At 41.4% G+C, this 15,231-nt stretch overlaps 1 protein-coding gene across 1 annotated transcript; it reads left to right on the forward strand.

Annotated features, from left to right (window-relative positions):
- Window positions 1–8,210: 8,210 nt before the first annotated feature.
- On the forward strand, window positions 8,211–9,913 carry LOC121688396 (UDP-glucuronosyltransferase-like). The gene is given in 4 exon segments (XM_042067964.1): window positions 8,211–8,250; window positions 8,967–9,028; window positions 9,031–9,191; window positions 9,294–9,913. Coding segments are annotated over 4 exon segments (552 nt in total). The 3' UTR covers window positions 9,583–9,913.
- The last annotated feature ends 5,318 nt before the right edge of the window (window positions 9,914–15,231 follow it).

Below are 15,231 nucleotides of genomic sequence, written 5' to 3' on the forward strand. Positions count from 1 at the left end.
GATTGACACCACTGTGCCACCTCATCAACCTGATCCAAGTAGAGCTGTTCATTGTTGTTACTAATCAGGCCCAAGATCACTGTGTCATCTGCAAACTTGATGATGGAGGTATGACTACTGTTGGCTTTGCAGTCATGTGTGTAGATGTTGTACAGCAGTGGACTCAAAACACAGCCTTGGGGAGCACCAGTGCTGATGGTTAATGAGTCAGATGTCAGACCCCCCACTCTAACCACTTGTGAACGGTTGGTGAGGAAGTCAAATATCCAGTGACACAAGGTGGTGTTCAGTCCTAAGGCCTTCATCTTTGTGACCAAGGTGAGAGGTACTATCGTGTTGAATGCTGAACTAAAGTCAATGAACAGCATCCTCACATAATTCCCATTCCCCTCCTCCAGGTGAGTTAAGGTGGTGTGCATGAGGTTTGAGATGGCATCCTCTGTAGACCTGTTGGCTCTGTAAGCAAATTGGAGGGGGTCGAAGGAGGCAGGGTGGGATGAATAGATAATGTTTTTCACAAGCTTCTCAAAACACTTCATCACTGTAGACGTCAGGGCTACTGGGCGGTAGTCATTCAGACATGATGGACTTTTGTTTTTCGGTACTGGAACAATAACAGACTGCTTGAGGCAAGTAGGAACTGTCTCTTGAGCAATGATGTGTTAAAGATATAAGTGAACACAGGAGCTAACTGAGCAGCGCAGGATTTCAAAACCCTGTTAGAAATTCCATCCGGTCCAGCAGCTTTTCTACAATTAACCCTCCTAAAGGCATTGCTCACATCGACCTCAGAGACACAGAAAGGTGCATCCTCATTTGTTTCACATGCTGCAGCTAGTGCAAGATAGTCTTTGTTTTTCATGTCAAAGCGAGCATAAAAAGCATTAAGTTCATCAGGGAGGGCTTTACTCACATTCATCATAGGAGGACTTTCTTTCAAAGCCAGTGATGGTTCGGAGTCCTTTCCACACTCGTGCTGGATCACCCTCCAAGAAATCAGCTTCAACTTTGTCTCTATAGCGCCGCTTAGCATCTTTAATAGCTCTGCGTAAACTATAAGATGCTGCTTTGTAATCCGTCATATCACCTGAAATAAGCCCAGCATTATAAGTCATGGTGCGTGTCTTTAACCTATAATGCAGTGGCATATATACTCAATCTGTCACTTTGTGATCACATAGTGTAGCCTATCATCACTTTTAAATATTGGGGCATTTCCTATCTATTGTGGGAGGTGTGCAATCGCAGTGACCATTGGGGCTACCGCCATCTTCATTATTAGAAATGGCTTGAAACTTTAAACTACAATTACAGGGGTTGTAAGATACAGTATCAAAATGTTTCTGATACAAAGTATGTGTACCAAGTTTCATGCTTTTATCGCAAAATGCACAATTGACACCAATATTTAGGGCCATGCTGCCCCCACCTCCACACCCACCACCCTGCCAGCATGTTGTTACATTACCTTAGTTAACTAGACATTACACGCAACATGGACTTTAGAAATGAACCTATACTGAAAGCCATCAGGATCTGACATGGATACTCTAACAACAACCACCACCAACAATGACAATGACTAACAGACACAGACATGGAGGCAACTATGAGCAGTTCCAGAATAGAAATGCTAGCAATGTCAATGATGGGACTAACAAGGTTTACATCACTTGCAGTTCTTCACATTGAGAGCTAAATAACAGTGCATCTATCACCAGAGAACATCTGTGGACATACATCTGTGTTCACTTCTGCTCTACATGTAGCTAGGACATTTTGCAATGTTCAAAGTTTAATGTGAATGATTTTATTAGCACTCTACTGTGTCAATCTCGTAATTGTCAATATGAATTCACCCAGCGTGGTCTTGTAGCCACCAGAGTGACGTAAGTTAAAAAGTAGGTGTGTGCCCCCCCTCCCACACACATTCATGTCAAAGACCGCCTATGGGTGACAGGTATGCAATAGTGTCACCTGGCACCAACCATCTCACTTAGAAGCACTGTCTTGACACCTGATTTACAAAGGACAGGACACAATAATTACAGTGCATGAAAATGCTTAAAATTTCTCCTTATATGGAGAAAGATGGTACTATCCGGATCTCCTTATATGGGCAACAATGGCAGCTTTGGGGCCTTTCTGTAGGCAAAATTCAGATGTCCATCAAGGACATTTTTGGATGAAGTTAGCCTAGAGTCAGCGGTACTTCCTCATTCTCTCTAGATTCTCTTGTCCCAACTGCAACTGCTGAAGATGCATCATTCAATGCCACAGTTTGCATTTTCTCAGAAATGCAGTCTAGTTCGGGAACAGAACATCCAGTTCTGACATCTTGCTGAACTAAACTCCCACAGGCATTGCATAAAGGGCACTTTTTACAAACTGCCTCCACATATACGTAAGGTAATTTTCTCAGCTTTGGCTTAACACCACACTCTGGCATAACACTTTTGTAAACACACAAAACATCTGCTGTGTTTAAAACACATGTTAAATGTTACTACTGAGTATTATTTGACCATTCATATAAAGCCAAAAGCTTGGGAGACAAAGCAATATAAAACAGCGCTTGAGGTTTAACATGAAATCGTATTAAATACAGGGGTATTGTTGTTCCCTTATTACATTGAAGCTGTTTCAAGTTTCAAGTGTGATTCTTACATTGTCATTTATGAAGGAAAAGAGGATGAGCTGTAGTGTGACAATTACCAGTTGGAGAAATGCAAAGACAGTAGTTATTCAAAGAGTTAAAGACAGATTTATTTTGCAATTACACAAATAATTTGTTTGCGAGTTTTGAATTTTGTCTTTGACTTTATTTGATTTTTTTTCTGTATTTGATATTTTGATTAATTGATTTTTGTTTGAATTTGAATTGTTTGAACAGTAAAGTCCCAACTGCCAAGGGTCTTGGTGTGTGTGTTGGGGGGGATGACAGGGGAGATGGGATAGTGTGCTGTGTATGTGGGGAGAGCTGTGTATGTGTGTTGGAGAAGCTTCCTCATGAGACAATGTGCTGTGATTTGGGGGGGGGGGGGGGGGGGGGGGGAGTATACTGCAAGTATGGTGAAGGGACTTACTATTGCAGAGTACTGTATGTATGATGTATGTGAGTGATGACAGTGAAGATGTGTGTGTGGGCGGAAGGGGAGTGGAGCAGTGACTGTGTGTGTGTAGTGTGTGCACAGCACATTGTCTCATGAGGAAGCTTCCCCAACACACATATTGCACACTGCCCTCTCCCCACATACACAGCACACTTTCCCATCTCCCCTGTCATCCCCCCAACACACACACCAAGACCCCTGGCAGTTGGGTTAGCCCCTTGAGCCGTGGATCTGCCCAAGGTTTCTTCCTTGGTAAGGGAGTTTTTCCTTGCCCCTGTTGCTCTTGGGTGCTCCTTGTTGGTGCCCCCCACCCAATCCCAATCCTCCCCCACCTTTCTTATGCAGCCCTTGCCACTTCAATCTACTAAACCTCTCTTCTACTGCACTCTTTACCCCCCCCCCCCCCCCCATTAATGCACAAATAGGCTGACACCAGACATAATTTCACTGCATTTCTTACTTCCAGTAACTATATGCATGTGACAATAAACTTCCTTGTATCCTTGTATCCTTGTGTGTGGGTAGGTGGGGGCAGTGTGCTGTAAGTATGTAGAGGATGTGTGTTGGAGAAAATCCTGAAGACAATGTGCTGTGGATGTAGGGGGGGGGGGGGGGCGGGGGGCAGTATGCAGCAAGTATGTAGAGGTTACTGTAGCAAGCAGTGTGCTGTATGTATGTGAGGTGATGACAGTGATGATGTAAGTGTGTGTGTTTTTTGTGTGTGTGTGTTGGGGATTGGGGTGGGGTGGGTGGTGGGGTCAGAAAGGCTAGGCAATCAAGGACATGGGTAGATAGATGGAGGAGAAATCAAAAATAATATATAAAAAGTTCTATGGAGATATGCAAAAGTTGGAGAAAGTCAGATATGTGTGTGTGTGTATGTGTATGTGTGTTTGTGTTTTGACGTGTGATGAAATAAGAAAATAAATAAAAGGTCTGTAGCATAGGGAGAGGGATGTAAAAGTGCTAAAAGTCATGTAGGTGTGTGGGTGGGGGGGGGATGTCATGAGTGCTGAGGAGTGAATGAGTGCAAAGTCAGTATAGTGTGAGTTCAGAGTTTGGAAATGTTTGAGAGTGCTGAGGAGTGAATGTGTGCAAAGTCAGTATAGTGTGAGTTCAGAGTTCGGATGGCCTGTGGATAAAAACTTCTCCTGAGTCTCTCAGTTCTGGCTTTGTGACTACATAGGCGTCTTCTTGATTTCAGCGGTAGGAATAATCCATTGTTAGTATGAGAAGAGTCCTTCAGAATCTTTTGGGCTCTTAGGAGTACTCTTCTAGAATAGATATCTTGTAGAGCAGGGAGTTGAGTTCTTATAGTACGTTCAGCTGAGCGCACTACACTCTGCAGAGTACTACAATCTCTAACTGTGGAGTTCCCATACCGCTGAAGTGTAGAAGGCCTTCATGATGGATGTAGAAACTTTGAATTTCCTTAGCTGACGAAGGAAGTAGAGTCGTTGTCTGGACTTCTTCAGAACATATTGAGTGTTAACAGTCCATGTTAAGTCTTCAGTAATGTGGACACCAAGGTATTTAAAACTTGTGACTCTCTCTACAGGTTGCCCGCTGATCATTAGTGGGGTGTAACTGTAGTTCTGCTGCTGCCTTCTGTAATCCACTACCATTTCCTTGGTTTTAGTGATATTCAGTGTCAAGCTGTTAGATTGACACCACTGTGCCACCTCATCAACCTGATCCAAGTAGAGCTGTTCATTGTTGTTACTAATCAGGCCCAAGATCACTGTGTCATCTGCAAACTTGATGATGGAGGTATGACTACTGTTGGCTTTGCAGTCATGTGTGTAGATGTTGTACAGCAGTGGACTCAAAACACAGCCTTGGGGAGCACCAGTGCTGATGGTTAATGAGTCAGATGTCAGACCCCCCACTCTAACCACTTGTGAACGGTTGGTGAGGAAGTCAAATATCCAGTGACACAGGGTGGTGTTCAGTCCTAAGGCCTTCATCTTTGTGACCAAGTTGAGCGGTACTATCGTGTTGAATGCTGAACTAAAGTCAATGAACAGCATCCTCACATAATTCCCATTCCCCTCCTCCAGGTGAGTTAAGGTGGTGTGCATGAGGTTTGAGATGGCATCCTCTGTAGACCTGTTGGCTCTGTAAGCAAATTGGAGGGGGTCGAAGGAGGCAGGGAGGGATGAGCAGATAATGTTTTTCACAAGCTTCTCAAAACACTTCATCACTGTAGACGTCAGGGCTACTGGGCGGTAGTCATTCAGACATGATGGACTTTTGTTTTTCGGTACTGGAACAATAACAGACTGCTTGAGGCAAGTAGGAACTGTCTCTTGAGCAATGATGTGTTAAAGATATAAGTGAACACAGGAGCTAACTGAGCAGCGCAGGATTTCAAAACCCTGTTAGAAATTCCATCCGGTCCAGCAGCTTTTCTACAATTAACCCTCCTAAAGGCATTGCTCACATCGACCTCAGAGACACAGAAAGGTGCATCCTCATTTGCTTCACATGCTGCAGCTAGTGCAAGATAGTCTGTGTTTTTCATGTCAAAGCGAGCATAAAAAGCATTAAGTTCATCAGGGAGGGCTTTACTCACATTCATCATAGGAGGGGACTTTCTTTCAAAGCCAGTGATGGTTCGGAGTCCTTTCCACACTCGTGCTGGATCACCCTCCAAGAAATCAGCTTCAACTTTGTCTCTATAGCGCCGCTTAGCATTTTTAATAGCTCTGCGTAAACTATAAGATGCTGCTTTGTAATCCGTCATATCCCCTGAAATAAGCCCAGCATTATAAGTCATGGTGCGTGTCTTTAACCTATAATGCAGTGGCATATATACTCAATCTGTCACTTTGTGATCACATAGTGTAGCCTATCATCACTTTTAAATATTGGGGCATTTCCTATCTATTGTGGGAGGTGTGCAATCGCAGTGACCATTGGGGCTACCGCCATCTTCATTATTAGAAATGGCTTGAAACTTTAAACTACAATTACAGGGGTTGTAAGATATCAAAATGTTTCTGATACAAAGTATGTGTACCAAGTTTCATGCTTTTATCGCAAAATGCACAATTGACACCAATATTTAGGGCCATGCTGCCCCCACCTCCACACCCCCCACCCTGCCAGCATGTTGTTACATTACCTTAGTTAACTAGACATTGCACGCAACATGGACTTTTGAAATGAACCTATACTGAAAGCCATCAGGATCTGACATGGATACTCTAACAACAACCACCACCAACAATGACAATGTCTAACAGACACAGACATGGAGGCAACTATGAGCAGTTCCAGAATAGAAAGGCTAGCAATGTCAATGATGGGACCAACAAGGTTTACATCACTTGCAGTTCTTCACATTGAGAGCTAAATAACAGTGCAGCTATCACCAGAGAACATCTGTGGACATACATCTGTGTTCACTTCTGCTCTACATGTAGCTAGGACATTTTGCAATGTTCAAAGTTTAATGTGAATGATTTTATTAGCACTCTACTGTGTCACTCTCGTAATTGTCTATATGAATTCACCCAGCGTGGTCTTGTAGCCACCAGAGTGACGTAAGTTAAAAAGTAGGTGTGTGCCCCCCTCCCACACACATTCATGTCAAAGACATGGGTGTCTATGGGTGACAGGTATGCAATAGTGTCACCTGACATCATCCATCTCACTTAGAAGCACTGTCTTGACACCTGATTTACAAAGGACAGGACACAATAATTACAGTGCATGAAAATGCTTAAAATTTCTCCTTATATGGAGAAAGATGGTACTATCCAACAATGGCAGCTTTGGGGCCTTTCTGTAGGCAAAATTCAGATGTCCATCAAGGACATTTTTTGCTGAAGTTAGCCTAGAGTCAGCGGTACTTCCTCATTCTCTCTAGATTCTCTTGTCCCAACTGCAACTGCTGAAGATGCATCATTCAACGCCACAGTTTGCATTTTCTCAGAAATGCAGTCTAGTTCGGGAACAGAACATCCAGTTCTGACATCTTGCTGAACTAAACTCCCACAGGCATGGCTTAACACCCCACTCTGGCATAACACTTTTGTGAACACACAAAACATCTGCTGTGTTTAAAACACATGTTAAATGTTACTACTGAGTATTATTTGACCATTCATATAGAGCCAAAAGCTTGGGAGACAAAGCAATATAAAACAGCGCTTGAGGTTTAACATGAAATCGTATTAAATACAGGGGTATTGCTGTTCCCTTATTACATTGAAGCTGTTTCAAGTTTCAAGTGTGATTCTTACATTGTCATTTATGAAGGAAAAGAGGATGAGCTGTAGTGTGACAATTACCAGTTGGAGAAATGCAAAGACAGTAGTTATTCAAAGAGTTAAAGACAGATTTATTTTGCAATTACACAAAAAAAATTGTTTGCGAGTTTTGAATTTTGTCTTTGACTTTATTTGATTTTTTTTCTGTATTTGATATTTTGATTAATTGATTTTTGTTTGAATTTGAAAAAGTATTGTTTGAACATTTTGGCACAAATTAAACTCCATGAGACTGCATCATGTAGACACTACTGTGTAAAACTAAGACAAAGACATAGTAGTATAAGATTGTACAATCATGGCCAAAAGGTTTTGGCACTGACCAATATTGTGATTGGGAAACTTTGCTGTTTCAGTTTGTGTGGGGGCGATTCAGATTGTCTCTAGATTATTGTGCAGAATGATTACTAGTAATTCATTGCAAATAGTTTCTTCATTCACATAAAAGGTTAACTATTGCAAAAACAATTTTCACTGTAATTTGTCATTTTGGGGCCCAAATGACCAGCTATCATTTCAGTATACTCATACTGCACTAGCCTGGCCTCAGCCTGCATACGTACTTCTGCTCGATTTCTTTTCACTACAGTACTCCGTCTGGAATAGCTCTCGTTCACTTTGTTTACTTCGGCAACTTGTCTGCGAACCAACCAGCGAACAGAGGGCGTTCCTGAGAGCGATTACGTTTAAGTTGCAAGCCTATCGTTATCGTTGTGTCCCCCCGTGGTTAACATACGTCATTGCCAAACGTTAGTGATTGAACTCAAATGATATTAAACTTCAGACAAGCATCCACCAACCAGGAAATAAACGTTTTACAATGGATCTAGGCCAGACTCTCTGCAAAGTCAGAGAGTCTGGTATCCAGGCTAAATCTGCACGGGGGAAAGTGTGAAACAGTATACAAATCAGCTGAAATCACTCTATAATTCTGACTCAATTATAAGACAACAAAGACACATCTGAAGCTGAAATGCTTATAATTGTTCTTCAGTATACATGTGAAATGAGAGAACATAATCCAAAAATACTGAAGCAGCAATGTTTGTGAAACACAAAACCTGTGTCGCTGCTAAAAACTTTTGGCCATGACTCATTTCTATAGACTACATTATTCTACTTCTATCCACACACACACACACAAAGGGCTCTATCTTGGCGATCAAAAACCCGGCGCAAAGCTTTTTCCTATCTTACACTCGGATTTTTCGCCATGCACTTCACTTTTAAATTTAAAAATAATTTAATTTAATTAAGTTGTATGCATTTGAGTTCATGCCTTTTTGATGGAAAACATTTTTGTTTGAAAACTAACGCAAAGCATTTGTTATTTCAGCTTTTCTATTCCCATAACTATACTCTTAAAACACTCAAGTTGTGTTGTTTTTAACGCAAATTATGTTATTTTCAACACATTTTGTGTAACAAATAAATAAGGAAACAATACAAACTTGTGTTGTCACTATCTGGACACAGAGATGTGTTAAAACAACGCAAGTTGTGTTGTTTTCAACACATTCGTTTTAAGAATGTAGTAATGCTAGTTTAATTAACTATACTGTGTCTGTGATTCCAGGTCACCCTTTGGCCAAGGCTTTCATCACACATGGAGGGTCTCATGGCATCTATGAGGGTATACAGTATGCAACGGGGTGCCCACGGTCATGCTGCCACTGTTTGGTGACCAAGCTGACAATGTTCAACGCATGGTTGAACGTGGTGTTGCTGAGTCTTTGACCATTGCTGACGTGACCACAACCACACTTTTGGAAGCCCTCAACAAAGTAATTTATGACAAGAGGTGTGGTGCATTTCATAATGGCCTTTCCAGAAACATCTTATTTCTCTGTTTGAAAGTGTGAATATGACACTCATGCAAAGTGCTGTTTCCTTCATTCTCCAGTTACAAGGCAAATATGATGAAGCTTTCAGCTGTGCACAACGATCGTCCGATTGAACCTCTTGACCTGGCCGTCTTCTGGACCGAGTTTGTCATGAGACACAAAGGAGAAGAGCACTTGCGCCCAGCTGCTCACGAGCTGAACTGGATCCAGTACCACAGCCTTGATGTGATCGCACTGCTAACAACCATTGTGCTCACTGTTGTTCTCGTGACAATTAAAAGTTGCATGTTCTGTTTGAAGAAGTGCACACGAAACAAGACTAAACAAAAGAAAAACAAGCGAGAGTAGTTGAGGAGTTTTGTTTGTGAGTGAAGGTGAATGACACTGGCAGAAGGAAAAACACAGTCTACCTCCTTATTATAGCCTAGTGTGTTTGGAGAAACTATTTGAAAGTGAAAATATACAGGGAATTTCTAGCTACTTATTTGGTTGTAAAGGGCCTAGGGTTTCTTCAAATCAATGAATGCTGTTGACAATGGGTGTTTATTGCATACATAGAAGACTACTTCTGTGTACTTCTGCTGTAAGTCAATAATTTTGACACTTAATTGTATGATTGTGCAATAGTCTATATGAAGAAAACTTGGTATGATGACAATAAAAAAAACGGTCTACATTACCCATGAGCATGTTGTTAACTTGGCTGTATAGAAGCCCAAGTCATATCCACTGTAACTGCAAAAACAGCATCTTCCATACTTCTAGAGTATCTTTCTAAGTATCTTTCATACTTCTAGATACAGCCACCAGGTATTTATAAGTCTTGGGTACTTCCACATTGACCTCTTTGATGGACACTGGTAGCAGAGGGGGCCTAGACCTCCAAAAAAAAAACTCACTGAAGAAGAAGAAGAAAACTATTACTCTGGCAGGCCAGCATACCCTTCTTTTTCTGTGAGCTTTTTTTTTGGCAGTTTGCAAATGGAGTGCATTACCTCCATCTGCTGGACTGAAGTGTGATGGCAAGTGTACCCTTGTTCTGGTCGCCGGATAATTAAGGCGAATTGTAATATGCGTTGGTAAATTATTACAATGTCTCGTACTTTTCTGATTTGTAGAAACTAGTGCAAGCACCCCATCTTGTGATCAAATGCAAAAATGACTATTAGTACAGCGGGTAACCATGAAAATTGTGCACTTTTTAAAAGAAACATGAAACTTTTACCATAGTTAGGTTATACCATAAGCAGTGTTGTGCCAGTTCACAGCTTTTCTGAACTAGTTCAAGTTCAGTTCATACATGCTCAAAGTGAACAGTTCACGTTCAAAGTTCACAATTTTAATTCTGAACTAGTTCAAAGTTCAGTTCATTTTACTTTTTTCGTGAGATATTTAAATAAATACTTTTTTTCACACTATGAGCTAGAAATCACTATACGTTCTTTGAAGCTGCTCATTAGACATTTGCTCATGACACTGCAATTGTGGGTTTCTTACCAGGTGATGAAACTTGCAGCAGTACAGACAAGGTAGACCAGTTCTATACTTAGTGCAATGAAATCCAGCCCTCGGCGCTCTCGTCGTTGCCTGCTACGCGGCGTTGCTATGCCTACCCCGCTCTGCTTTCAAAAGAGAAAACAGATGTCACTCAGTTTTCAAAGGAAAACAAATTCCAACGTTCATTTACAGTGATGTCTGCCGTTCATGACACATAATGTGAACTAATTCACGTTCAAGTTCTTTATTAAAAAATGTGTTGCGTTAAGTTCAACGTTCACGAAAAAATGAGGGTGTTCAATGAACGCGTTCTTTTGAACTCGTTCACGCACAACACTGACCATAAGGTTTATTTTCAGATTGGGAGGGAAGTCAAATTTGACCTCTGAGGCCCGGGAGAGGTCAAATCCAAGATGGCCGCCAATAATATTCAAAAGTGCCTCACGTTGGAACCAAACTCAGTAGAAAAACACTTAAGGTGTCATTTCCCACTAACTTTTGGGTGCCCATTCTGTATCTGATAACTTTGAAACCACCAGAGTTCAAGAAAATGCATTTATGTAAAGGTCAAGGTAAACTAAAAAATGAAGTATGGAGCTACTTTGAGCCTCGTAAATGGTGTAAAACAGTGATTTATTTGCATGGCTAGGCCGATGCCCGAGGCACCACAACGAAACACTGTGTTGGTAGCATTGGCTAAAGTAGCGCCAGATTTCTGAGTGCAGGGGACAAGCCGAGGTGAGCTATGAGACATACGTTCACACTCGGTATCATGTTTACACTTTAGGTCAATATCACACCGGAATTCTCCTTTAACACCACAATCTGGCATAACACTTTTGTGAACACACAAAGCAATATAAAACAGCGATATAAAACAGCAATATAAAACAGCGCTTGAGGTTTAACATGAAATCGTATTAAATACAGGGGTATTGCTGTTCCCTTATTACATTGAAGCTGTTTCAAGTTTCAAGTGTGATTCTTACATTGTCATTTATGAAGGAAAAGAGGATGAGCTGTAGTGTGACAATTACCAGTTGGAGAAATGCAAAGACAGTAGTTATTCAAAGAGTTAAAGACAGATTTATTTTGCACAAATAATTTGTTTGCGAGTTTTGAATTTTGTCTTTGACTTTATTTGATTTTTTTCTGTATTTGATATTTTGATTAATTGATTTTGGTTTGAATTTGAAAAAGTATTGTTTGAACATTTTGGCACAAATTAAACTCCATGAGACTGCAGCATGTAGACACTACTGTGTAAAACTAAGACAAAGACATAGTAGTATAAGATTGTACAATCATGGCCAAAAGGTTTTGGCACTGACCAATATTGTGATTGGGAAACTTTGCTGTTTCAGTTTGTGTGGGGGCGATTCAGATTGTCTCTAGATTATTGTGCAGAATGATTACTAGTAATTCATTGCAAATAGTTTCTTCATTCACATAAAAGGTTAACTATTGCAAAAACAATTTTCACTGTAATTTGTCATTTCTAAAAGTGGCCCAAATCACCAGCTATCATTTCAGTATACTCATACTGCACTAGCCTGGCCTCAGCCTGCATACGTACTTCTGCTCGATTTCTTTTCACTACAGTACTCCGTCTGGAATAGCTCTCGTTCACTTTGTTTACTTCGGCAACTTGTCTGCGAACCAACCAGCGAACAGAGGGCGTTCCTGAGAGCGATTACGTTTAAGTTGCAAGCCTATCGTTATCGTTGTGTCCCCCCGTGGTTAACATACGTCATTGCCAAACGTTAGTGATTGAACTCAAATGATATTAAACTTCAGACAAGCATCCACCAACCAGGAAATAAACGTTTTCCAATGGATCTAGGCCAGACTCTGCAAAGTCAGAGAGTCTGGTATCCAGGCTAAATCTGCACGGGGGAAAGTGTGAATCAGTATACAAATCAGCTGAAATCACTCTATAATTCTGACTCAATTATAAGACAACAAAGACACATCTGAAGCTGAAATGCTTATAATTGTTCTTCAGTATACATGTGAAATGAGAGAACATAATCCAAAAATACTGAAGCAGCAATGTTTGTGAAACACAAAACCTGTGTCGCTGCTAAAAACTTTTGGCCATGACTCAATTCTATAGACTACATTATTCTACTTCTATCCACACACACACACAAAGGGCTCTATCTTGGCGATCAAAAACCCGGCGCAAATCTTTTTCCTATCTTACACTTGGATTTTTCGCCATGCACTTCACTTTTAAATTTAAAAATAATTTATTTAAATTCAATTTTAAAAATCGCTATCTTACACCATCTAAATAGCATTACGCCACTGACCAAGAAAAATCGGGTCTATAGCGAAAGGCGCATATGAAGCAAATGAAGTCAATAGTTAAAGTAATTAACTGTGTATAACTGTTTTGTCGTTGACTATGACACCACGGTGAAGTTAGTGTCACTTTGCCTATGAGTTCAAATAATAGACGAGTGCAGATGCATGTAGCCTATACTCTGCTAGGTTTTAGTAAAGCATGGTTTAGTGGAATACCTGTTCCATACGGTCTTGCGTGCAAGCGGATTCCTTCAAATGTGCCATGTACAGTACAATTCCTGTGCCAGCACCTGTATCAAGTAATATTGAGGGTACAGTCTGTGATTCTGCCTTTAAATTGCTGCTTTGACATCTTTTAATTTTCAAATGTTTCTTAGTGACTTTTTTTAGATCCTACAGTTATCTCAGTCATAAAACAAACTTCCGGTGAACATAACAAGGTTACAAGGATACAAGGATACAAGGAAGTTTATTGTCACATGCATATAGTTACTGGAAGTAAGAAATGCAGTGAAATTATGTCTGGTGTCAGCCTATTTGTGCATTTATGGGGGGGAGGGGGGGGGGGGGTAAAAAGTGCAGTAGAAGGGATTTAGTAGATTAAGTGGCAAGGGCTGCATAAGAAAAGTGGGGGAGGATTGGAATTGGGCGGGGGGCACCAACAAGGAGCACCCAAGAGCAACAGGGGCAAGGAAAAACTCCCTTACCAAGGAAGAAACCTTGGGCAGATCCACGGCTCAAGGGGCTAACCCAACTGCCAAGGGTCTTGGTGTGTGTGTTGGGGGGGATGACAGGGGAGATGGGATAGTGTGCTGTGTATGTGGGGAGAGCTGTGTATGTGTGTTGGAGAAGCTTCTTCATGAGACAATGTGCTGTGATTTTGGGGGGGGGGGGGGGGGGCGGTCAGTGTGCTGTAAGTATGTTGGGGATGTGTGTTGGAGAAGATCCTGAAGACAATGTGCTGTGGATGTGGGGGGGGGGGGGGGGGGGGGGCAGTGTGCAGCAAGTATGTAGAGGAGGCTTACTGTAGCAAGCAGTGTGCTGTATGTATGTGATGTTATGACAGTGATGATGTAAGTGTGTGTGTGTTTTTTTGTGTGTGTGTTGGGGATGGGGGCGGGGTGGGGGCAGAAAGGCTAGGCAATCAAGGACATGGGTAGATAGATGGAGGAGAAATCAAAAATAATAAATAAAAAGTTCTATGGAGATATGCAAAAGTTGGAGAAAGTCAGATATGTGTGTGTGTGTGTATGTGTATGTGTGTGTGTGTTTGTGTTTTGACGTGTGATGAAATAAGAAAATAAATTAAAGGTCTGTAGCATAGGGAGAGGGATGTAAAAGTGCTAAAAGTCATGTAGGTGTGTGTGTGTGTGTGTGAGTCTCTCAGTTCTGGCTTTGTGACTACATAGGCGTCTTCTTGATTTCAGCGGTAGGAATAATCCATTGTTAGGATGAGAAGAGTCCTTCAGAATCTTTTGGGCTCTTAGGAGTACTCTTCTGGAATAGATATCTTGTAGAGCAGGGAGTTGAGTTATTATTGTATGTTCAGCTGAGCGCACTACTCTCTGCAGAGTACTACAATCTCTAACTGTGGAGTTCCCATACCAGGTGATGATGCTACCAGTTAGAACACTCTCAACCGCTGAAGTGTAGAAGGCCTTCATGATGGATGTAGAAAGTTTGAATTTCCTTAGCTGATGAAGGAAGTAGAGTCGTTGTCTGGACTTCTTCAGAACATATTGAGTGTTAACAGTCCATGTTAAGTCTTCAGTAATGTGGACACCAAGGTATTTAAAACTTGTGACTCTCTCTACAGCTTGCCCGCTGATCATTAGTGGGGTGTAACTGTAGTTCTGCTGCTGCCTTCTGTAATCCACTACCATTTCCTTGGTTTTAGTGATATTCAGTGTCAAGCTGTTAGATTGACACCACTGTGCCACCTCATCAACCTGATCCAAGTAGAGCTGTTCATTGTTGTTACTAATCAGGCCCAAGATCACTGTGTCATCTGCAAACTTGATGATGGAGGTACTGTATGACTACTGTTGGCTTTGCAGTCATGTGTGTAGATGTTGTACAGCAGTGGACTCAAAACACAGCCTTGGGGAGCACCAGTGCTGATGGTTAATGAGTCAGATGTCAGACCCCCCACTCTAACCACTTGTGAACGGTTGGTGAGGAAGTCAAATA

Source organism: Alosa sapidissima, chromosome 2 (assembly GCF_018492685.1).
Source record: "Alosa sapidissima isolate fAloSap1 chromosome 2, fAloSap1.pri, whole genome shotgun sequence".
Lineage (NCBI taxonomy): Eukaryota > Metazoa > Chordata > Actinopteri > Clupeiformes > Clupeidae > Alosa > Alosa sapidissima.